General features: G+C 42.9%; 1 protein-coding gene across 8 annotated transcripts in view; it reads left to right on the forward strand.

The window, feature by feature from the left end:
- The window catches only part of RASGRP3 (RAS guanyl releasing protein 3), a 125,539-nt gene that overhangs the window by 52,219 nt on the left and 47,238 nt on the right, over positions 1-26,082 (forward strand). For 5 of the 8 annotated variants that reach the window (XM_029063656.2, XM_029063713.2, XM_029063683.2 and 2 more), the window contains 9 exons: positions 5,529-5,657; positions 8,550-8,746; positions 12,154-12,256; positions 13,021-13,083; positions 14,118-14,249; positions 18,432-18,579; positions 21,007-21,180; positions 24,215-24,331; positions 25,390-25,665. In XM_029063656.2, the coding sequence (XP_028919489.1) occupies positions 8,677-8,746; positions 12,154-12,256; positions 13,021-13,083; positions 14,118-14,249; positions 18,432-18,579; positions 21,007-21,180; positions 24,215-24,331; positions 25,390-25,665 (1,083 nt within the window). In that variant the 5' untranslated portion in view covers positions 5,529-5,657; positions 8,550-8,676. The remainder of the gene's footprint in view (positions 1-5,528; positions 5,658-8,549; positions 8,747-12,153; positions 12,257-13,020; positions 13,084-14,117; positions 14,250-18,431; positions 18,580-21,006; positions 21,181-24,214; positions 24,332-25,389; positions 25,666-26,082) is intronic. The other 3 variants (XM_029063690.2, XM_029063699.2, XM_029063704.2) reach the window with 1 other exon arrangement.

Consider the following 26,082-nt stretch of genomic DNA (forward strand, 5'->3'; position numbering starts at 1 on the left):
AATAAGTAAAATACCTTTGAAAATAATACTCAATGGGCTTATAAACCTAAGGTGTTCTTAAACTTTAGTGATAAGCAGGGTCAGGATCTGCCCTGGGGCAGATGGAGAAACCATTCAAATCAATCCATGCCCCAAATCATTATTAGTTTCTGATGCCTACAAGGTTCTGCATTGCTGGGTCCCTGATGAAATGGTTTGGTTGTGTGAAAGAGGCAGATTGGCATATACCTTTAGGCTTATTGCTGTTTCACAGTCATACTTATGACAGTGTGGTGTGTGTGTCTGTGCAGAGTTGGGAAGCCTGCTTGCAGAGCTCAGTCATCAGTCTAAAACAACACCTAGATGGCTAACTCAAGGTCTTTAGTTGGTACCTGAAGTCTGTTGAGTTGGAAGAGTTTCCTGGAGAAACAAAATCAGTTCCTCTTCCAGATCCCTTGTAGTTTTCTCAAGCATGGTGACATAGAGTGTGTTGATCAAGAGTGGCCCCAGTATAACATTTTGTCCCCTGGGAAAGGGTTAGATAACATCTCTTCAACTGGTACAACACGCTGAGAAGCAGTGTAGTGGACGGGCCTGGGAGTCAGGAGGTCATGGGTTCTAATCCTGACTCAGCCTCTAGTCTATGTGACCTTGGGCAAGTCACTTCACATCTCTGAGCCTCAATTACCTCATCTGTAAGATGGGTTTTGAGACTGTGTGTCCCGTGTCGGACCAGTACAGTGTCCAACCCGATTTGCTTGTATCCACCCCAGTGCTTAGTACAGTGCTTGTCACATAGTAAGTGCTTAACAAATATCGTAATTATTATTATGATTATCTGACTACTCCATTTATGGACTAGCTCCAAGGTCTTGATCAATTCTCAGGGCTACCAGGCAACGGCGAGGGTTGGCATTGGGTCTGTCTCAGTGGAAAGCAGCTCAGCTGGGTCGGGGAGGCAGATTTGCATGACCGTGGCAGAGAGGAGTGCAGTTGGACTGCGATAAAAATGTCCATAGTTTTGAGAAAGAAGGAGGTCCTCAGTACACTAGAGCTGTGGTTAGTGTTAAGCAATCTGAATTTGAAAGATGTGATTTTTGAATTGACCTCACATAATATGATTTCTCACCTGGCACTTAACTTTCCTTTCACTGTTTGTCAGTGATTCTTCAGCTGTAGCGCCCTGTCCCAATAAAGGCAGTTTACAGGTTTTTGACAACAGACAGCATTATTGAAATCTTTTAAAGTTATGATACAGAACAGAACTATTATTTGTTCCAGGAAATCTCTAGAAATGAATCTAATGAGTGTGGCAAATAACCAACTGTGGGTGGGAGAGAGCACAATTGATTTACTGACCATTATAATTGCCTACCCACTTTGTTGGGTTCTTTTTCCCCTTTGGGATATTCACACCCCCACTGCTCCATGGATTAGCAATTTTTATCCAGAAATGTGGAATGTTTTAGTCCCAGGAGAGGGGATCATGGTCTATTAGTAATTCTTCGACTCTCGGGAACCACAGTGCTCGTTTCCTAAAACCATCATGTTACAATTGAAAATTCACCCGCTGGCCTAGTATGTGTCAGATGGGAGGCAGTCTGTGGGGAGGTGGGGAGAATTTGGGGGAATGAAGTGCTGGAGAGAACATCTGGTGGAAGGAAATGAATGGTGGAAAGCACAATGGAGGGAAAAAGCAAGGAAAAGAAGGAAATGAAATACATGAAACAAATCAGAGGGCAAAGTTGAAAAAGAATTTTCAATGGGAAAGAAGATTAACACTGAAACGAGACCAGTGGAGAAATAAAAAAGGATATTAAATTTAGGGTGTGGAATTAGGGAAAGATAACATATTTATTATTTTAAACATTTATAAAATTCAGTTTTAAGTTCCACAAACTGAGATTGTAGAGGAATCTGTTTTTATCTGTAGGAAGCAGAAGGTCCCCAGTGTGGGACTGGATCTGTAGGTAATCTCAGGGCATCAAAGAAAGGCCAGTGTTTTTGTTGCACTTTTCAATAATTTGGAATCTGTTGTAACTTGTTAGTGAAATCTGCAGTGGCCCACAGTCTAGAAATTGTGATCAAAACTTGGCCACTGTGACCTTGATGGGCATAATTGAATTCAGTGTCCCAAATAGTCATCATGCATTGTTAGGGTTCAGATATTGTTGATGTAAAAGTTGACTCTTAAGAGCATCCTTGACATGATAATAACATCATCAACTGTGGATTTCTCTTTTAGTGCTTTCTGTATGCCAAGTTCAGGGTTGACACGAGATATTCAGGCAGGGGACAGTCCGGTATGTTCCAAACAAATGGAAACTAGGCCATTGGCCGGGATGATATCCAAAGACATCGAAGAAGAAACATTAAAATTGTTGATGTGGAGGTCCCCAAATGAACTTCTCTCTTACTAACCTCATGGAGATGACTTCCTGCACTGCCTTGAAGCCATCCTCTTGCTTCATTCACCAGCATGGAACGATTGGTATCACCCTCCACAAAAAAGGAAAAGGAAATCTAGGGTATTTATTGAGTGTTTAGTGTTGTGCAGAGCACAGTACTAAGCACTGGGAAAAGTACAATACAACAGAGTTGGTAGACACGTTCCCTGCTGACACAGAGTTAAAATCTAGAGGACAAAACAGACATTAAAATGAATTATACATATGTACATAGGTGTTGTGATGCAGAGGTGACTAAGAAGTGCTTAAAGGATACAGATCCAAGCAAAAGATCTGTGTTGCAGAAGGGAGAGGGAGTAGGGGAAAAGAGGGTTTAGGCAGGGAAGGCCTCTTGGAGGAGATGTTTCTTTAATAAGGCTTTGAGGGTGAGCAGAGTGATGTCTGTCTCATATGAAAAAGGAAGGAGTTCCAGGCCAGAGGCAGGACATGGGTGAGGGCTTGGAGGCTTTTAGACTGTAAGCCCGTTGTTAGGCAGGGACTGTCTCTATCTGTTGCTGAATCGTACATTCCAAGTGCTTAATACAGTGCTCTGCACACAGTAAGCCCTCAGTAAATATGATTGAATGAATGAATGCTCTGCACACAGTAAGCGCTCAATAAATACGATTGAATGAATGAAGATAGAAGAGATCAAGAGAAGTGGTGTGGCTTAGTGGAAAGAGCCCGGGCTTGGGAGTCAGAGGTCATTGGTTTTAATCTCAGTTCCGCCACTTGTCAGCTGTGTGACTTTGGGCAAGTCACAACTTCTCTGTGCCTCAGGGACCTCATCTGTAAAATGGGGATTAGGACTGTGAGCCCCACGTGGGGACAGCCCGATTACTTTATATCTACCTCAGAGTTTAGGACAGTGCTTGGCACGTAGTAAGTGCTTAATAATAATGTTGGTATTTGTTAAGTGCTTACTATGTGCAGAGCACTGTTCTAAGCGCCAGGTAGATACAGGGTAATTAGGTTGTCCCATGTGGGGCTCACAGTTAATCCCCATTTTACAGATGAGGTAACTGAGGCACAGAGAAGTTAAGGGACTTGCCCACAGTCACACAGCTGACAAGTGGCAGAGCAGGGAGTCGAACCCATGACCTCTGACTCCCAGATGCCATTATTATTATTATTATCAAAAGTAGGTAGAAAGTAGGAGGAAATGCAAGACAGCAGAGAAGGATGGAGATCCGGGATGGAGAAGTAGATTTCGGAATCCTCATAGAGTTGAAGCCATGGAAATGAATGAGTTCACCAAGAAAGTGGTATAGATGGAGATTAGAAGGGAACCCAGGACTGAGCCCTGAGGAACTCCCACAGTTACTGGGTGGAAAGCAGAGAAGCAGTATGTCCTAGTAGATAGAGCATGGGCCTGGGAGTCAGAAGGAACTGAGTTCTGATCCCGGATCTGCCACTTGACTCCTGTGTGACCTTGGGCTTTTACATAACTTTTCTATGCCTCAGTTACCTCATCTATGAAATGGGGATTAAAACTGAGCCCAGTGTGGGAGATGGACTGTATCCAATCTGATTAGCTTGTATCTACCCCAGCACTTAGTTCGGTGCCTGACATATGGTAAGAAAAACCAGAGAAAGACTGATGGGAGGGGAGAAGAGAGTGTGTGTGATGAAGGACAGAGATGTCAGGTATCTTTGACGTGGCACTGTCCAGAAGTCAGCAGTGGTCAGTAATTGGGTGAGACAGTATTACCCCCAGCCTTAAACTCCACCTCCCTTCCTTTTTCTGGTTCTTCGATTCTTGCCCCCAATACTAGAAGTTTCTGCCTTTCCAATCAAGGCGGTAGAGAACGCCTCCAAAAGAGCTGTAGACGGACATCTTATGGAAAAAAAATGAAAGTAGGTTCCTCTTCCTCTCAAATATTTGTGACTTGGATTCGGGAGTCTCTGCTTTGCTAGAGGTCAAATGATACATTACCCTTTGCCCCGGACCAGTGACTCAGTGGGACCTTGAACACCACTGCACACCCCAGGGCATCAGAGCTAGTGTGATTTAACCGCCCAAAGAGGTGCTGGGGACCGAGTCCCCACCGGATGGCTCTGCCCAAAGGGTGCTGCCAGCTGAGAGACCCCCAACCTCGAGCTCTTCCTCATCTCTGGAGGGGGCTCTGGTTCTAGAGAATGATCCTTACCCACCAGTGGTGGATCCAGAAAAGGGATCTACAAGTCCTCTACACTGGAAGGGAATGTGTCTCTTCCTTGTAATATTGTACTCTCCCAAGCTCTTAATACAGTGCTGTGCACACAGTAAGCGCTCAATAAATACGACTGGGTGAATGAATCAGTGATGGCATACAGGATTGTATTGGACTGAGAGCTTCGGTGGCCCAAAGTCCAGTTGAGCTCCTTTCACTCCCACTGAGAAGTCTCTATCAGAGCAGGGGGTACCAAGTCACAGTCCCTCACCCTGGCCACAAAGCCAGGCTGATCTTTCTCTGCTCTGAGATATCTTTTAAGCCATTCCCTAACTTCTAGCAGAACCACACCTGAAACACCCAGGTTATTGGCGTCTATCCTGTTTTCAACAATTTTCAGGGAAGGAGCCGCCATCCCTGCCCTCAATGATGCATTCTAGTGCCTCAGTGTCTGGGATGGGCTATGGCAGCTCTAGAGCAGCCCAGAGAGCCTCATGGCTTGAAACAGGCTAAGAGGAAATGGATAGGTATGGTTTTAAATGTGCATATTGCCAAGAAAGCAGCAGCATGGGAAGCAGCATGGCCTAGTGGGTAACGTGCAGGACTAGGAGCCTGCCATTTGCCTGCCATGTGACCGGCAACTCACTTCTCCCTGCCTCAGTTTCTTCAACTGCAAAGTGAGGATTCAATACCGGTTCTCCCTCCTACTTAGATTGTGAGCCCCATGTGGGACAAGGACTGTGTCAGACCTAAATAACTTGTATCTGCTCCAGCTCTTTGAACAGTATTTGATTCTTAATTGCTTAGCACAAATCCTTAAAAAAAATTTTTTAAAAATAATATTTGGGAAAATGAGAGATGCAAAAGACTCTCAGCATGGAAGTGTTTTAGCTTCCCAACTCTTTGAACTATTTTGTTCTTCACTCTGGTTTTTTTCCTGCTTTCTCAGATCTCCGAAGCACCCGTTCTACTGTGAGGAGTGATACTTTCTTCAGGCTACCCTATTGATCCTTATTTCAATGATGTCCTCTTCCTCACTGAATAGTACCAGAGCCAGAGGTCTACCTGTTTGGAATTAGTAGGTCCACTTTTCATTTACCATGTTGTATATTTGCCATTTGGATTGTAACCTCCTATGTGTAATTTACTTTACAGTCCATCTACCCTGCTAAATTCTAAATTCCCTGATTGCAGGGATTGTGTTGACTTACTCTATTGTAATCAATCAATGAATGGTATTTACTGAGCATTTACTGTGTGCAGAGCACTATAGGTGCCTAAGAGCACACAGCAGACAAGTGGTGGAGCCAGGATTGTACTCTCATAAGCACTTAGTACAGTGCTTGGCAAACATTAGGCATCCAATAAATATTACCGATTGAATGAATATTGATTATAACCCTTAAAATGAGAGAACTGCTAAATGCTATGTACATATCCATGATTCATTTATATTATTATTAATTTATATAAATGGCTGTCTCCCCGCTCTAGACTGTAAACTCACTGAAGTCAGGGAATATGTCTACCAGCTCTGTTGTATTGTACTCTCCCAAGGGCACAGTACAGTGCTCTGCACACAGTTAAGTACTCAATAAGTACAAATGAATGAATAAATGCTCATTTTTGAGGAAGCCCCCATAGAAACTCAAGAGCTGTGTTCAATGTCAGTAAAACACCAGGTTATCCCCAGATAATAATAATTATAATAATAATAATTGTGAATAATTGTGATATTTAAGCACTTGTGTGCCAGGCAGTGTACTAAGCACCAGGGTGGATACAAGCCAAGTGGGTTGCACAAAGACCCCGTCCCACGTGGGGCTCACAGTCTCAATTGAAACTTCATGAATGTTTAAAGGGTTTAGACTCTGATTAAGTTGACTCTCATTTAAGTGAATTTGACATCCCCAGCAACCATCTGGACCTAGAGAGTGCCATGAATTCTGAGGGACCAATTTTGCTACTAGTTGTCATCTAGTAATTTGTCCAATACTTAATCTTTACTGAAAAAGAGTTAACAAGGAGAGTCAAAATGACTTGTTAGATGGTCTAGTGGAAAGAACATGGGCCTGGGAGTCAGGGCACCTGGGTGCTAATCCTGGTCCCTCCACTTGCCTGCTGAGTGACCCTGGGCAATTAAATCAATTAATCAATGATATTTATTGAGCACTTACTGTCTGCAGAGCACTGTAGTATGTGCTTAGAAGAATAAAAATCAACTAATTGTATTATCAAGCACTTAAACAATTTTCACCACCCTGTACTAAGTGCTTGGAAAAGTACAGTACAACAGAATTGGTAGGCACGGTCCCTGCCCATAACGTGCTCAGTCCCTCAGTTTCCTTAACTTTAAATTGGGGGTGAAATAAATACCAGTTCTCCCTTAGACTGTGAGATCTGAGTAGGACAGGGACTGTGTCCAGCCTGACTAACTTGTTCTGACCCCAACTTTTAGTACAGGGCTTAGGCCTTAGTAAGTGCTTAACAAATACCATAGATTCTTCTTCTTATTATTATTATTCCCCCGGGGGTGGTGTAGCCATAAAGGACCACTTCACCTATCTCCATGCCCCTGGGATTCAACTGGGCCTGATGATGCTGGGGAAGCTCTCATAAGTTCTGCACTCAGACCCACTGAGGCAGGAAGCAAGTTAGAAATCAGGGCTTCTGGAGAGGAAGCTATTCCTGTTGGATATTTCAAGCCCTACAAAGCCAGGAAGCTGGGAAATCTGGCAAGAAAGTCTGTTGCAGGGAGATTTTCAAGTTTTCCCGAAAGAAATTTGGAAGGACTTTGAAAAACTCAGAGCCTTGGCTTGATTCATAGCCTTTTATTACAAATCATTCCCAAGTCATTCAAAAAAATCCCAGCTTTTCACCTGACTTCGACTTATGTGTGGAGAGTACTCCAGTCTCGTAAGTGAATTAAATACAGCTTTGGATCTCCGATGCCCCAGTAGTGTGCATGCTAATTCACCAACTCTACCAACTCCCTTTTATTGTACTCTCCCAAGCACTTAGTGCAGTCCTCTGAACTCAGAAAGCAGTCAATAAATACTATTGATTGATTGATCATGACTGCCTCGGATTGGGCACATAGACCTGAGCTATAAGCCCTTTCTGGAAACATCATGAACTGACGGTTACTCTAGACTGTAAGTCCACTGTGGGCAGGGTACACATCTACCAACTCTGTTATACTGTACTCTTCCAAGTATCTAGTTCAGTGTTCTGCCCACAGTAAGTGCTCAAAAAATATGATCAATTGATCGATTGTAGGTGGGGTGACCCAGTGAACCCAGTTCTTATCCAGTTTGGCCAATTCAGCAATCCAAATCAATTAAGCCAACTCTGCTTCTCTTGGTGCTAAGTAGATCTGGCCCCACCGCTCCCCTGCTTTGGAAGATGGATAAAGGAGATAATGGGGTTAATGAGCCCCTTTCCTTGACATTTGTGAAGCACGCTCTGCACTTCAGAGAAGTAGTCATATATATGCACTGAATAAAATTACTTTAGTTTGGTCCCTTTCTTCAGTAAGTTTACCACAGTACTATTTTAAGTTCTCTATCAGTAATTGAAATTGTCCCAAAAGGTCCATTGAAGAGTCAGTAATTCTAGACAAAAGAACTTTTACTAGAACCCTAAATTCCTCTTCTGCTTGAAAAACAATCTGAACATATTCAGAAAATTATACCCCATTGCAACTGTAGGAAACTCAGCCAAACAATACCTGAATGAGTTTGTGGTCATCGTTGTCTCAGTCACTTTGGGAAAGAAAGTGACATAAAAAAGAGGCATTCATTTTTTATTCTGGATGGGGTTGAACAAGTCATTTTGTTATTTCTTCCTTTGGTATAAGCAACAGATGTTGTGAAAAATTGGGATCCCCTAGTTTGAGATGAACATAGAACAGTGTTTTCGCCTGACACTTAAGTGCACCATTATCTGTTCTTCTCTCCCTTTTCAACAGAGTCCCCAAGAAATCCAACTAAAATTCTAGTCCTCCTCCCTCTGCTTAAAGGCACCTACGTGTCACTGTGGAGATGATCTCCCTGATGCTGAAAATGTCTCTAGTTCTTTGACAAAGGCTGAAGACAATGGGGTCAAGTCCACTTGGAAAAGCAGCGACGCTAGATGAACTGTTAAGCACGTGCATTGAGCTGTTTGGTAGGTTCCTTTCCTTATTTTGTTTTGAAGTGGATGTGGGATGTGATACATATTTGTGTTCAACAAAAGTCCCAGCAGGCTTAGTACTGGGACAAAAGAATGAGATTTGGGTTTATGAGAGGGTAATGAGAAGCTGCAGTTGGCACAGTCCCTTTAGTGAGTGTCCTGCAAATTCTTATCCTCCAACTAGTGTCAGAAGAGGCTTCTCCTTCTGACAAGGGTCCATGAGTGCAATAAACCTCTCTCGCCCCGCGCCAGTCTATTCTTCACTCCGCTGCCTGGCTCATCTTCCTGCAGAAACGATCTGGGCATGTCACTCCCCTTCTTAAACACCTCCATTGGTTGCCTATCAACCTCCGCTCCAAACAAAAACTCCTCACTCTAGGCTTCGAGGCTCTACATCACCTTGCCCCTTCCTACCTCTCCTCCCTTCTCTCTTTCTACCGCCCACCCCGCACGCTCCGCTCCTCCGCCGCCCACCTCCTCACCGTCCCTCGGTCTCGCCCATCCCGCCGTCGACCCCCGGGCCACGTCCTCCTGCGGTCCTGGGACGCCCTCCCTCCTCACCTCCGCCAAACTGATTCTCTTCCCCTCTTCAAAACCCTACTTAAAACTCACCTCCTCCAAGAGGCCTTCCCAGACTGAGCTCCCCTTCTCCCTCTACTCCCTCTACCTCCCCTCCTTCACCTCTCCGCAGCTTAACCCTCTTTTCCCCCCATTTCCCTCTGCTCCTCCCCCTCTCCCTTCCCATCCCCTCAGCACTGTACTCGTCCACTCAACTGTATATATTTTCATTACCCTATTTATTTTGTTAATGAAATGTACATCGCCTTGATTCTATTTAATTGCCATTGTTTTTACGAGATGTTCTTCCCCTTGACTCTATTTATTGCCATTGTTCTTGTCTGTCTGTCTCCCCCGATTAGACCGTAAGCCCGTCAAAGGGCAGGGACTGTCTCTATCTGTTGCCGACTTGTTCATTCCAAGCGCTTAGTACAGTGCTCTGCACATAGTAAGCTAAGCGCTCAATAAATACTATTGAATGAATGAATGAATGAATAAACCTGCCCCACTGCGGCCTTCCCCTGCTGTCAGAGCTTTTCTTTTATCTTCTCACTGAGCAGGTTCCTATTGTATCTGAGGGAGATGTGTCACTGGTGAGCTTCTAAATGAGCTCATCCTCCCCTTCCCCCTTCTACTTCTCCTCTCCCTGGCCTCTTCTGAATGCTTTCCTCCAGCTCTGCTTCCCTCCCTACCTCTCAGTGTGTGTTGAAGTAGGAGGAGGAGGAGTAGAAATAATAACAATAGTAACTTACTGTCTGCAGTAATGATGTTATTTATAGTACGGTCTGTCTCCCCCTCTAGACTAAGCTTGTTGTAGGCAGGAAACATGTCTGCTACCTCTGTTGTACTGTACTCTCCCAAATGCTTAGTACGGTGTTCTGCACATAGTAAATGCTCAATAAATACCATTGAATGAATGAACAAAATTGCAGAGCACTATAAAAGAATCAGCTGTGGCTCAGTGGAAAAAGCCTGGCATTTGGAGTCAGAGGTCATGAGTTCGACTCCCGGCTCTGCCACATGTCAGCTGTGTGACTGTGGGCAAGTCACTTAACTTCTCTGTGCCTCAGTTCCCTCATCTGCAAAATGGGGATTAAAAGTGTGTGAGCCCCACGTGGGACAACCTGATTACCCTGTATCTCCCCCAGCGCTTAGAACAGTGCTAGGCACCTAGTAAGCGCTGAACAAATACCAACATTATTATTATTATACAATCACAGTCACTCATCCTATTCCGCCTAGATTATTGTATCAGCCTCTTTGCTGACTTCCCAGCCTCCTGCCTCTCCCCATTCCAGTCCATACTTCACTCTTGCCCAGATCATTTTGCTTCAGAACTTTTCAGGACATGTTGTCCCACTCCTCACAATACTCCAATGGTTGCCCATCCACCTCTGCACCAAACAAAAACTCCTCATCATTAGCTTTAAAACAATCCATCACCTTGTCCCCTCCTACCTCACCTCATTTTTCTCCTAGTACAACCCAGTCTGCACACTTGCTCCTCTAATGCTAACCTTCTCACCTTGCCCCAATCTCACTTATCTTGCCACCGACCCCTCATCCATGTCCTGCCTCTAGCCTGGAATGCCCTCCCTCCTTAAACCCGACCGACAATTACTCTCCCCTCCTTCAAAACCTTACTGAGGGCACATCTTCTCTAGGAGACCTTCCCTGATGAAGCCCCCCCACCTTTCCTTTTCCCCCACTCCCTTTTGCATCACCCTGACTTATTCCACTGGTTCTTCCTCCCAGCCCCACAGCACTTATGTACATATCTGTAATTTATTTTTATATTAACATCTGTCTCCCCAAATCTAGATTGTAAACTCGTTGTGGGCAGGGAGTGTATCAGTTTATTGCTACATTGTACTTTCCCAAGCACTCAGTACAATGCTCTGTACATAATAAGTGCTCAATAAATACAATTGAATGGACTATATTAAATGCTGGGAGAGAATACACAGATGGGAATTAGATACAGTCCCTGTCCCGTGAGGGGCTCACAGTCTAAGAGTTTAAGTGGGGAGAAGGGATTGGAGAAAGATACCTTAGGAGTGATAAAACATTAAAACGCAGCATGAACAAATACACAAAATAGGATCAAAGTCTCAGCAGTGATGGACGAGTCAGAGGGTGCAAAGGAGAAACTTTTGTCCCGGGCCCAGTGCACGTAGAGCATGCAAGCATTGGACCCTCAATGGCAGGAGTCCACAGCATTTCTCTGACTTTATATTTTTTGCACTACACTTTGCTGTACACGATTTTCATAGTCAGTCTTCTCATTGCCCAGGAAGGTGATAATAACATTATCCCTTGCACTGGAGCTTTGCTCTCTGCTGGAATTATGGCTTGCTGCTTCCTACTTATTCTCATGCTGAAAATAGTCAAGATTTCAAGCCCTCTGATAGACACTAGCATAAACTACAACATTCTCTGGCCTAAGCATTTCTCAGGCTCATCTTTCCCAAACAAAAATCTCAAATTGCACTCAGTATCACTGTAGTCCTTAAGTATGATTTGATTACTATGATAATTGAGATGTAAGGAGACTATTTGCATGAATTATGCAGATACTTCAATCGTTCACTCATATTTATTGAGCACTTACTGTGAGCAGAGCACTTGTGTGAGTACAGTAAAATAGAGTTGGTAGACACATCCCCGGCCCACAGTGAGCTGCTTACAATCTAGCGGGGGAAGACAGACCTTAGCATAAATAAGTTATGATATGCAATTTATAGGTATGTATAGATATTATAGATACTTGCTCATATCCATGTTTTAGTTTGTGCTGTGATGTTCTGGCTTAAATGACAAAAAAACTTGATTTTGCTTTACAGATGATAAAGGAGAACTAAGCAACAGCCATTTGCCAAGAATAGTGCTATTGATGCACCGATGGTATCTATCATCTACTGAGTTGGCAGGAAAACTGCTCTCCATATATCCTTTTTAACTACTGTGTACTGCTGTCTGCCTCTCACAGAGATAATCAAGTGTCTAGCCATTAATACCTAAAAGCACTGAAAGATAGTAATGAGTTTGTCTGCCCTCAAAACTGCTGAAAGCTTCATTCCTATCTATAACAATGAAGTGTGGTATACAATTGATTCCCAAAATAGCCTACCCTGGGAAAGAAGGAAGATATGTTCATGTAGAAATGAGCATGTGGGAATATTGGGACACTAAAGTCTAGTTAAATGATATTAAACTAATTTAGAGCTTTATATCTTCAATCCTGGTTAAGCAGAAGGAATATTTTCAGCACGTTGATTGTGATTTGCTGCTTGATACATTTTCATTTTCCTTTTCCCTTCTGAGGTTTGAAATCCCAAGGTTCAAAATAAGAAAGCAATCCAGATTTCCATGATCTTATTTCAGACCCTGATGAACTGCTCCCACAAACTTACTGACCACGGTAATGTATCCAGAGATGTTTGAAAAGCACCTGTTTCAGTACAAAAGGAGGTGGATGTCCTTTTAAAAGACATACTCAAAGACTCAATTTCCACTCATTCTTAATATGAATACAATAGAAATGTATTCATATTACATTTACATATTACATTCATCTTCCACACACATTGCTCATGGTGTTTGGAAAACTAGGCCATTGTATAGAAGGGAATGTTACAGAAACCGACAGTGACTCCTGTCAATAAAAATGTAAGTGAACCCATCTGAAGTATTTTCTTTAACTAGCCTACGTACCGAGATGCTGGTGAGGAAAACTGCAATGAATTTCGCTTGAAGATATGTTACTTCATGAGGTAATGCTGTTCTTAGTTAACTGGAATATGGTTTCTGATTCTGGAGGCACAGTAACTTAATTCCTAAAGGCCTTTCGGTGCTGGGGGCTGGGGAAGAGAGTTAAAGAATCTAAGGAGAAGTCAAAGAGTGCTGCGTTATACCAAGTCACCCTAATGGAGATTTCTCCGAGTTATCCAAAGTCAGTGTTCCTTGGCCTGCAGCCTCATCCCCTGTTCCGGGTATGGAATGGTGTTTAATACAATCATCGGTTGGGTCATCACTTGTTCTCCATGGTTCTTAGCTTTGCTGGAATGCCATTTTTCATCTGTACTTGATTCAGTCACATTTAATGAGTGCTTACTGTGTGCAGAGCACTGTACAAAATGCTTGGGAGAGTACGATACAACAGTAAACAGACACATTCCCTTCCCGCAATGAGGTAAACCTTTTGCATCACCCCCAAAGCCAGGGATTGCCATTGCAAAAGCATTGTGTGCATTTTGGTTAGGTCCCAGTCCTGGGTTCAAATCCAAGCCCAGGATTCTCAGCCCTCTCTGAGTGAGCACTACAGTTCATCCATGTCTGAGTGGCCAGAAGCAAGATTAGATACCAGGCCTCCGACAGGGTAAGGGATCTCTATTGAATGATTTAGCCGGAAACTTCCTGTGTCACCTGGGGGTAACTTACTGGATTACTCCATGACTCATTTTCCCAACAGAAAGAAAAGAAAGATCTGCCTTCCTTGTGAGTTGTGGAGAACAATGAAATAAAAATAACCACAATGAAGGACAAAGCTATTGATCCTTCTTTAAATGTATTAGACCAAAACAGCGTGATTGTCCCTCAGTCATGACTTGTTTGTAGCTAAATTAGTATGAGAATTGTTCTATTTTAAGAGAGGTGTCTGTGTGTGAGGAGAGAAAGGGTTTTGAGTTGAATTTTCTTAGAAACAACCCTAAATACAAACCTCCAAATGCCAAATCTTCAGGTGCAAACAGGCCAGTAGATCTGTAGCTTGTAGCTACCTGACTGCCGTATGTTTTATGCTTTTCAGATATTGGATTTTGGAGTTCCCTGCAGAATTTAATTTGGATCTGGGTTTGATACGTATGACAGAGGAGTTCCGAGATTTAGCCAGTCAGCTGGGCTATGAACAGCACATCCAACTCATTGACATCTCCAGCATGTAAGTGTGTCAGAAGAGGTTCCTCGAAACACTAGAGACTCACTTGATCTAGTGGAAAAACCCTGATAGATTCCATTAAGGATTCAGATGTGCCTCTTGGTTTGAATTATACCATTAAAATGTCTTCTATCTTTCTCAGCTTCACAAAATCTCACTGCACTGAGCCCTCACGACCAGAGGTTGGGTGGAAGCCAGGCCAGGCTAACATGGCCTGGTGGAGGCCCTAGAAGTCAAGGGGCCTGGGTTCTAATCCTGGCTCTTCCACTTGCCTATTGTGTGAACTTGGGCAAGTCATCTATCTTCTCTGTGCCTCGCTTTCCTCATACATAAATTGAAGACAATTCCTGTTCTCCCTTCCCCTTAGACTGGGAACTCCGTGTGTGCCAGGAGGAAAGCAGCATGGCCTAGTGGATAGAGCATGGGCCTGGGAGTCAGAAGGACCTGATTTTTAATCCTGGCTCTACCACTTGTCAACTGTGTGGCCTTGGCCAAGTCACTTCACTTCTCTGTGCCTCAGTACCTCATCTGTGAAATGGAGATTAAGATCGGGTGTGGGACAGTGACCATGTCCAACCTAATTTACTTGTATCTACCCCAGTGTTAGTACAGTGACTGGCACATAATAAGCACTTAAATACTATTATTATTTGTCTTACCTGATTATCTTACATCTACTACAGTGCTTGGCACATAGTAAGCATTTAAGAAATACCACAATTATTATTATTATTGGTAATGCTATCATTAGGGAGTTTGGATAATATCAAGAGGTAGAGGCTGAATCATTGACCATGAAACCATCTCTGCCTCTCTATTCCTCCCTACACCACAAACAGGAGGGATTAAATGGTCTCACTTCCAGAAAAGACAGAAGATGCAGCCAAATAAGCTTCACGGAAATAAAGACAATAGGGTTGGGAAAAGCACAGATAGATGCCAACATATGGGTGTAACCGTATCTCAGGATGAGGTTAGGGCCTCTTTTGCTGGATTTTTTGTAGATGTGATGGAAGTGATGCTGTCATTTTTAAAACAACAAGGAATCTTTACCTTGTGTTCTGCTGTAGTTACACCACTGATCTCTGCCAATAGAATAAGTTGGCACTGCAGTGAGTAAGACAGTTTGGTTAAGGATGGTAACCTTGTAACATACTTTTCAACTCCCATGGTTTAACAGTGAGGCCGTTCTTAAAATCCCCAAACTTGGTTATTTCTCAGGCTAACACTTCATCCTCAATGTATTCCAGTCTCCATTTTTTCAATGGGAACCCTTGTAAATTTTCACTGTGAGCTATTTTCCTAAATAGAAGATGTTTTAATGGCACCAAATGGTCTCAAAGGGCCTGAAAACTTCCCAAATATAAATTTATTCAACCCCTTATCCACTTTTGAAAATAAGGGAATTCCACTTCTTTTTTTGATTGGTATACCATTAATCACTAACACAAAGCAATATGTTAGTTATTTGTCTCAATGTTTACATTAAGTATATATCTTCAGCATGGCCTTGTGGATAGTGCACGGGCCTGGCAGTCAGAAGGACCTGTGTCTTAATCCCAGTTCTGCCACTTGTCTGCTGTGTGACCTTGGGCAAGTCACTTCAGTTCTCTGGGCCTCAATTACCTCAGCTGTAAAATGGGGATTGAGACTCTGAGTCCCAGAAGCAGCGTGGCTCAGTGGCAAGAGCCCAAACTTGGGAGTCAGAGGTCATGGGTTCTAATCCTGGCCCCGCCGCTTGCCAGCTGTGTGACTTTGGACAAGTCACTTTACTTCTCTATGCCTCAGTTCCCTCATCTGTAAAATGGGGATGAAGACTGTGAGCCCCACGTGGGACAACCTGATCATCTTGTATCCTCCCCAGTGCTTAGAACAATGCTTTGTACATAGTAAGCGCTTAACAAATACCAGCATTAGTATTATGATTATTATGGGGGACACGGATTGTGTCCAACCCGATTTGCTTGGATCTATCCCAGCGCTTAGAACAGTGCTTGGCACATAGTAAATGCTTAACGAATACCACAGTTATTATTATCATTATCACTCTTCAATTTAAGATGTGGAGCAGAGCTAACATTTTGTTTAAAAAGCAAAACTCTAAAAATGGATTTCCAGTCAGGATTCAGCTGAATAAATGTGACCCTATGTTCACTTGACACTAAATAATCAGCACAGTCATGAAGTGGACGAACATACACAAAGCTATGACAAAATGTGGCCATATCTAATTAAACCAGAACAAAATAAATACTGTTAGTTTCTTCAGGGTTATTATTTGTCTAACTGCAATGATCTACTCAGTTTCAGGGAAAAGAGAAAAATAATTAGTTCCAACTCACTGGACTCCGTAAGAGAGTCTAGTGAAAAAACAGTCCAAAGGGAGAAAATGGGAAAAATCTTGATGGTCAGGGTTAAGTGGATGTTTTTCTCTTCCTTTTCCCTTTGCCCCCTATTCTCACTCTCTTTGCTCACTCTTTGACCCCAGATCAAGATTTATGGGTGATATATGGCTATGAGCTTTAACTCCAACAGGGATTTATGAGAGAAAAGAGTAAAGTGGACAAGAAATAGTATAAACCTTTCCCAGAGATGGTACAGCAGGATTCACAGTGGACGGAGAAGGGATTAACTACCCTCACTCCAGCCAGCATTGTCAGAGGGAAGGGAGCAGGCTGAGAATAGATGAAAGAGAAATAAAAACAAAGCATTTAACACTGAATATAAGAACCAGCCAATGTGAGGAAGATCAGTGGTTTATCTAAGGCAGTATACTTTCTCCCATAGTAGCATCAGAGGATGCTTAAAGAAACCATCCTTCTTAGCATCCATCTTCATGGCAGGGATCTACTTTCTAAAATCTGTACCTTTTCCCTGTAATAATCCATCATGAACTCTTGTTTTCTGCCTGCTGGGTGAAGATGTGTCTCAATCAGTTCATCTTGAACCTAATTTCTCCCTGTGGGACAGGTGCTGTGTCCAATCTGATTATTTTGCATCGACCCTAGTGTTAAGTGCTTAACAAATACCACAATTATTATATCTTCATGCTCTGTGGATCTCCCAGATTTTGGTGGCATGAGATTGTGTGAACAATAATTCCCTGTTCTCCCTGTCCACCTCTTCATGATTTTGTAGAATTCATGGAAGAAGAAAAGTAGGATGACCCAGAACTCTTAAAGGCCAAGGTGAGGATTCAAATTTGACCCAGGTAGGGGAGGAATGTGAAGACTTGTGGGTGCGAATAGCAGGCAAACATGATTACTGTGACTGAAATGAAATGGAACAAAATGCCTCTCACACACTGAGGTACAGTTTAGCCTAGTGGAAAGACCTTGAGCCTGTGAGACAGAAGACCTGGGTTCTAATCCCAGTTCTGCAAATTGCCTGCTGTGTAATCTTGGACAAGTCCCTTAACTTCTTGGTCCCTCAGTTTCCTCATCTGTAAAATGGGGATTCAATACCTGTTCATCCTCCTGCTTAGACTGTGAGTCCCATGTGGGACAGGGACTGTGTCTGACCTGATTAACTTGTATCTACCCCAGCACTTAGAAGAGTGAGGCCCAATTATTTATCATAAATACCTTAGATCAAGGTGTTCTGTGCCTGACACATAATAAGTGCTTAATAAATACAAGAATCATAATAATGAATCACTGGGAGGAGAATATTTCTGACAAAGCAGAGAGAGACATGCTTTGGGTGAGAGATGATTGTGTTCTCAAACTGTGTGCAGTTGGAGAGTGAGACTGATTCTAAATGTGCTGTGAAGAAAATTAAACTCCCTGTTTATCCATCCAAGGGTTTTAGGACTCAATACATAATTCCATTTTATCATGAACTTTCCAAATCTGCTCAAAATGTATGGGATCTTTCAGTTCAAACCCCAAAAGAGCTTACTGAAAAAAAATGAAATTTTCTTTATTGGTCTTGCTTCCAATATTTCAGTCTTTTCACTAGGGTTAATAGAGTGGACTCAGCAAAGATAGGTGTAGTTTTATTTAATGCTGCAGGTTTATCCTAAACTGACGAATGTCTATTTTGGTTCAGTAGTTGCAAGCACATCAAGTGCGTGGTGGGCTTCTCATCATGTTGCAGACAGAAAGCATGTACCTCGATAACTGAAAACCATATTGATTCCTATGGATTTTGGGTTTCCTGACTGACTTTACTTTTCTATCACAGCCCTTCCTATGACTGGATGAGAAGGGTCACGCAGAGGAAGAAGGTTTCCAAGAAGGGCAAAGCCTGTTTGTTGTTTGACCACCTGGAGCCTATCGAATTGGCGGAGCACCTGACTTTTCTGGAGCATAAATCTTTTAGAAGGATTTCAGTAAGCAACTTGGGGTTCATTCTTCTAAGATCATTGCTGGGCCATTGAATGTGCTGTCTTTCCTGGGAGCACCATATTCATAATCTCAAGTGCGGTTGGCCTGTGTCACCAACACTTCTGGACTGCACAGGATCACTGAAAGGACTCATCCTTCTTCAAAATGATGCATGGATTTAGGTCATCATTTGGGACTCTAGAGTTGGAGCAGGGCCTCTGTCTTCAAAGCAACCACCTGGATGGAAAGTAACTTCTAAATCCTGCTTGGGTGGCATTCATAGTATTTACGGTGGTCATTTAGATGTGGCAGCTAGATCCCTGTGAAGAAACGCTGAGCAGGTCACTGTTTTGTGGTTAAAGTTGTTTCAGTTAACCAGCTCAAGGGTTAAACTCCAGAGCTAGCATAACTAACTTCATTGGGGTCTTTTCTTTCCAAGGATAAGCACATTAATCCAAAATATTTTTTCCTATCTTTTGTGATTCTCTCCCCCACCCCCCATGCCCTCTTTCCCTACCTCTTTCCCCTGTCTTGGCATCTTTTTTTCCCTGATAGTTTTCTCAGTTATTTCCAGAAGGTTCTATGGTACAAATAGTATCTTCCACTCTGCCTCTGCTGTTTTCTTGTAGTCATAGTCCTCTCCCTCCCCTCTCCCCCGGAACTTGGAAGGTAATTAACCTCAGACCCGCTACAGCTGCGTTCTCCCTCCATGTATTCCTGAAAGAGAATTACTTCCTCCTGGAAAAATACTTTCATGTGTCATTCATGTGACTTTCTTTGGGAGAACAGAGTATGGGTGGTGAGGGTAACAGTCACCTGCAGGTGCCTAACTTGCTGAGTCAGTAGACATCAGGAACCTATTATCTAAGGGTCACCTTGCACGCCTCTCTTAGCTTTTCCTCTCACAAACTGACTTTCTAAATGGCTACCCCCAAATGGATGATTTAGTTCCCCTAGTTCAGCATCTGAATTCATCGGTTGAGTTTTCGGTTTCCATGTGTCCTGCACTGAGCCTGTGACTTAAGAGAGAATTTTAAAGAAAACTGTCCATTTTCACTCACAGGAATTAGTGAAATATACTGAATGGAGGAGATGCCATGTCATAAACGCCACATAAGAGCCACATTGTCATAAACGCAGCTTCAGTATAGGAAGCAGTGTGCCTGGTGGAAAGAGCATGGGCCAGGAAGTCAGAAGACCTGGGTTCTAATCCTAGCTCTGCCACTTTTTTGCTGTGTGACCTTGGGCAAGTCACTTAACTTCTCTGTGTCTAAATTTCCTAATCTGTAAAATGGGAATTAAGACCCAGAGCTTTATGTGGGACAGAGACTGTCTTCAACCCATTTATCTTGTATTATTAATTTATATTAATGTCTGTCTCCCCACTTTAAATCATTGTGGGCAGGGAATGGGTCTATCAACTGTGTTGTAGTGTGCTTTCCTAAGTGCTTAGTACCATGCTCTGTACACTGTAAGTACTAAAAAAAATACCATTGATTGATTGACCCCAGAGCCTAATAGAGTGCCTGGCTTATAGTAAGCGCTTAGCAAATAACATTAAAAAAAACTCTAGGAAAACATGGCCATAGGAGCGAGAGGAGCACTGGAGAGGGGAAAGCAGGGGAACTGGACTGGCAATGTCAGGACAGGTGGTTGGAGAGAATGGAGATAGCTGTCTCAGGGGAGCTAGGAGGAGGGGGAGAGAAAGGAAGGCCATAGGGAGATAACCTTCCCCCTCCCCTGGGCTGGGCCCCAGCTCTAACCAGTCCCTCAGTCCCTCTCCTGAGCCAGACACTACATGTAGTAGTAATAATAATAATAATGGTATTTATTAAGTGCTTACTGTTCTAAGTACTTGAGTAGATACAAGGTAATCAGGTTAGATACAGTCCCTGTCCCACATGGGACTCACAGTCTTAATCCCCATTTACAGATGAGGTAACAAGAAGCAAAGTGACTTGTCTAAGTCCACACAACAGACAAGTGGTGGAGCTGGAATTAGAACCCTTGACCTTCTGACTCCCAGGTCCATGCTCTATCCACTACTCTGTGCCACTTCCCTAGGGAGATGTAGGGAGCTGGTCTCCTTCCAGCTCCTCCAGGCCACTGTCACTCCTCTCCAAAAAGCCTCAGGCTGATTTTCTCTCCAACCCTTCTACTTGCTCCAAGGAGAGTGGCTTGATGGGTACTTGGTTGGTCAAACCCACCTGTCAATGTCTTTCACCATCCTTGTGGCATTATAAATCAATCAATAGCATTTATTGAGTGCTTACTGTGTGCAGAGCACTATACTAGGCATTTGGGAGAGTGCAGTCCAACAGAGTTGGTAGACATGTCCCCTGACTACAACGAGCTTACAATCTAGAGCGGGGAAAGGGCTCTTTCTCTGACCACTGCATCCACCTTCAGCCTCTCTAAACTTCCTTTGCCAGTTCACCGATTACCAGAGCTACGTCATCCATGGCTGCCTGGAAGATAACCCAACCCTGGAGAGATCTATTGCTTTATTTAATGGGATCTCTAAATGGGTCCAGTTGATGGTCCTTAGCAAACCAACTCCCCACCAGAGAGCAGAGGTCATCACAAAGTTTATCAATGTTGCACAGGTAAGGTGGCAACCTTCTTGCTCTTGCTTAGGAATTGGATAGGACCTTTAAAAAAAGTATAAATATTCAGAGTTATTTGGGAACCTACAGGACTGATATTTCTTAGTTTTCACTCTTCTCTTTTTCATTTTCTAATGGGAGAAGATATTTTCTTCTGGGTATTTAATAGCATGGGCTTGTTCTTATATTTTTTGCTTTCTAGAAAAAAAGTGATGGGAAGTATTTGAGGTGTGCGATTATTGAAAACTGTGTTACAATTGTATTTTATCTTAAACCTTTTTTTAATCTGTGTGACATCTCATCTCAAGTAAATCTCACCAGTTCTGAAATCCTCATAAATTCTCCTATTATGGTCAATACAACAATCCACCCTATCCCAGAAGCTCATAGCTCTGATGACATCTTTGACTCCTCTCTGTTTTTACCTCTCCTATTTAGCTTCATTCCAAACCCAACTGGCTTTTCCTCTATAATAGTTCGTGCATCACTTCATAACCTTGTATCAACCTTGAATCTACCCCAGAGCTTAGAACACTGCCTGACACATAGTAAGCGCTTAACAAATACTGCAGTTGTTATTATTATCATTATTATTAATAACCACCCACCTTGTTCAAATCCTCATCACCTCTCAGCTGGAATTCAAAAACAGCCTCCTCACTCCCCCTTATCTTACATTTAGCCACCCATTAATCAATCAACCAATCATATTATTTGAGTGCTTACAGTGTGCAGATCACTATACTAACCCTTGGGAGAGAACAGTAGAACAATGTTGGTAGAAGTGTTCTCTGCCAACAATAAGCTTACAGCCTAGAGGAGGAGACAAACATTAATACAAATAAATAAATTATGGATGTGCACATAAGTGCTGTGGGACTGAGAGGGAGTGAATAAAGGATACAAATCCAAATGCAAGGGTAACACAGAAGGGAAAGGGGAAATGAGGGCTTAATTGGGAAAGGCCCCTTGAAGGAGATGTGATTTAAATAAGACTTTGAAGGAGGGAAGAGTAAGTGTCTGACAGATATGAAGAGGGAGAGAGTTCCAGGCCAGAGTTCGGTTATAAGTGAGAGGTCAGTGGCAAGATAGATGAAATCGAGATGTGGTGAGTAGGTTGGTGTTAGAAGAGTGAAGTGAACTTACTGGGATATTGTAGAAAATCATTGAGGTAACTTAGAAAGGTGCAAGGTGATTAAGTGTTTTAAAGTCAGTGGTAAGGAGTTTCTGTTGGATGGGCAACTACTGGAGGTTCTTGAGGAGTGGGAAAACATGGTGAAGGGTTTTTTAGAAAATGATCCAGGTAGCAGAGTGAAGTATAGACTGGAGTTGGCAGAAATAGGAGGCAGGAAGATCAGCAAGGAGACTGATGCAGTAGTCAAGGCAGGATAGAATAAGTGCTAAGGAGAGGATGGGATAAGTTGGATCAACATGGTAACAGTTTGGATGGAGAGGAAAGGGAAGATTTTAGTGATGCTGTGAAGGTTGAACCGACAGGATTTTATGACAGATCAAATATGTGGTTTGATTGAGAGAAATGAGTTGAGGATAATCCCAGAGTTATGGGGTGGTGAGGCGGGGAGGAGGGTGGTGCTATCTACAGTGATGGAAAATTCAGAGGCAGAAAGTGTTTGGGTGGGCAGGTGAGGAGTTTTGTTTTGGACATGTTAAGTTTGTGGTGTTGACAGGACATCCAAGTAGAGATGTCTTGAAGGCAGGAGGAAATGAGAGACTGCAGCAAGGAGATAGATAAGGGCTGAAGAGGAAGATTTGGGAATCATCTGTGTAGAGATGGAATTTGAAGTCATGGGAGTGAATGAGTTCTCCAAGAGAGCGGGTGTAGATGGAGAATGGACAGGGTCCCAGAGCTGAACTGTGAGGGACTCCCATTTAGGGGGTGAGGAGGGGGGCAGAAGAGGAGGAGAAGGAGACTGAGAATGAATGGCCGGAGAGATAAAAGAGGAGAGTGTCAGTGAAGCCAAAGTTAGACAGTGTTTCCAGATGAAGGGGGTGGCCGACAGTGTCAAAAGCAGTTGAGAGGTCGAGAAGGATTGGGATGGAGTAGAGGCCATTGGATTTGGCAAGAAGGATATCATTGCTGACTTTTGACAGGGCTGTTTCTCTGGCAGGGGGGCAGGGGAGGGTGCAAGGAGGAAGGGATCCAGATTAGAAGGGATTAAGGAGAAATTGCAGGAGAGGAAGAGGAGGTATTGGATGCAGACCATTTGTTCAAGGAGTTTAGGGAGGAATAGTACAAGGGAGATGGGGCAATATTGGACCACATCATGCCTTTCATCAAGTCTCCTGAGGCTCCCCCTTTCTTCACACATAAAATAAGAAACTTGGTGCCTTGGACTTCAAAGCTACCCTATCAACTGTTAATTTCTTTACCTATATCAACTGTTAACTCCTTTACTTATCCACTCTTCTCCATGTTCCAACCCTTGCTCTTCTTTCCTACCATGCCTTCTAACTGTGCCTCACTTAAGGCTCTTCTGTCTCCATCTCATTGCTCATCATTTTTCTCCACTTTCATGAGCCTCTCTGCTTCACCAAACCCTATCCCTCCCTTTCACTAAAAAGCCACTTTTACTAGGAGGCATCCAGTCAATCAATTTATGATATTTATTGAGCACTGTACTAAGCGCTTGGGAAAATACAATACAGTAAAGTTTAGCAGACAGGATCCCCCCAAGAAGCTTATAGTCTATAGGAAATAGTCCCCTAATTAATTTCTCTTACCTTACAGATTATAATCACTCCATCAGCCACCTAAACTCTTGTGTCTATACATATGTTTGTTTTTTGTGTACTTATTTAATTGCTTACTTCTTATTATTTCAAATTTTTCTTATCCTTTTGCCCCTAATTATGACTGCTTGTTTTCTCTATTAAACTTGTAAGCTCCTTGAGGGCAGAAACAGTCTCTGATTCCTACTATTTGTTTTCACAAGAGAAGGCTCAGTGCTCTGCAAATAATAGGAGCTCAGTCAGTGCTGTTGATATTGATGGTGATGCTTATTTTCTATTTCAGAAGCTCCTTCAGCTTCAGAATTTTAACACACTGATGGCTGTGGTGGGAGGTTTAAGCCACAGTTCTATTTCTCGCCTCAAAGAGACTCATTCTCACCTTTCTTCTGAAGTTACAAAGGTACTAATGGGATATGGGAGGGGGACTGGAAAGGGAGAATATTGTACCAAGTAAATTAAGGCCACCTTCCCACAGTGTCATGCTCAACGTTACTTCCATTAACCTGACTCTTCAGCCACTGTCATGGATTCAAGGGGAAACCCAAGAAGTCATCTCCTTTGTGATGGGGAATATCCACCTCAACACTCAGATTTCCTGTCCAATTCCAAAGCATTCTGGGGATATTCCCATCGTGATGGCCTTCTGAATTTATCAGAGAAAGGGCAGACATTGAATGGAAATGACAGATCAAACCAGTCCCTGCTGTGACTAAAGGAGGCGACCCCTTATTTCTTAGCAGACAGTCAATTAATCAATCTTATTTATTGAGCGCTTACTATGTGCAGAGCACCGAACTAAGCAATTGGGAAAATACAATACAAATTGGGAAAATACAATACAACAGAGTTATATTATGGACTCTGTCTGAACCATCCTTTTGTATTTAACCTAGTGCTTAGCAGAGTGTTTTACCCATGGTACATACTCAGTAGATACCATAACTAACTGGGATAAGCAATGTGAAAATAAAAGAGGCTATTATGATGATGATGATAGTGATACTTATGATGGTGTTGGTGATTATGATGATGAAGTCTCAGCCAACATTCCTCTCCAATGACCTTGGAAGGATATCTTGAAAGCAAGTATGCAAAGGACACTCTACAATGTGATTTCTCCGTTCAACGTGGCCTAGTGAAAAGAGTATGAGTCTGGAAATCAGAGGACCTTCTAATCCGGCTCTGCCACTTGTCTGGTGAATGCCCTTGGACAGGTCACTTAACTTCTCTTTGCCTCAGTTCCCTCATCTGCAAAATGGGGATTCAATGCCTGTTCTCCCTTCTCCATAGAGTGTGAACCCCATTTGGGACCTGTTTGTCTTGTATCTACTCCAGTGCTTAATACAGTACTTGACACATAGAAAGTACCTAACAAAGGTCACTATTATTATTATTTCATTATTGTTGTTCTTATTGTTATTAGTAATAATAAGAAATGCTTTCTGCCTCTCTTCTCAGGACTGGAATGAAATGACAGAATTAGTCTCCTCCAATGGCAACTACTGTAATTACCGCAAAGCCTTTGGTGACTGTATTGGCTTCAAAATGCCCATCCTGGGAGTTCACTTGAAAGACTTGATAGCAGTTCATGTCATCTTTCCAGACTGGACGGAAGAGAACAAAGTCAACATCGTGAAAATGCACCAGCTCTCCGTTACCTTGAGTGAACTGGTCTCCCTTCAGAGCGCCTCTCACCACTTAGAACCCAACATGGATTTAATCAATCTCCTGACAGTGAGTCTTTAAGACTTTTTTGCATGCAAAACCCGTTCTTTCTCCTGACAGTGAGTCTTTAAGACTCTATCGCGTGCAAAACCCATTCTGTCTCACTTTGTTGTCCTGCAGACAGACGAAGCTGTGGGACTTGGATATATTTTGCTGTAAATAGAAAGAAAAGCACTTTCAAAGGGGAAAAGTCATTTGAATCTTATTTCTCCTCCAGGAGAAGAGGATGAGAAGGAGGGCAAGCCACTTTCAGCTGAGGAGAAAAATTTCCGTGATCCCTCTGTGGTTTTTTGTGAGGAGAAAGAAGGGATGTATCTTATCCCCCCCCCCCCCCCCCCCACACACACCACATACACACACTCTGGAATGGGTGCAACCCAAAGACTGTAGCCTAGAAAGAGATAATCTGGCAAGGATATTCATTCA

Source organism: Ornithorhynchus anatinus, chromosome 1 (assembly GCF_004115215.2).
Source record: "Ornithorhynchus anatinus isolate Pmale09 chromosome 1, mOrnAna1.pri.v4, whole genome shotgun sequence".
Classification (NCBI taxonomy): Eukaryota; Metazoa; Chordata; class Mammalia; order Monotremata; family Ornithorhynchidae; genus Ornithorhynchus; species Ornithorhynchus anatinus.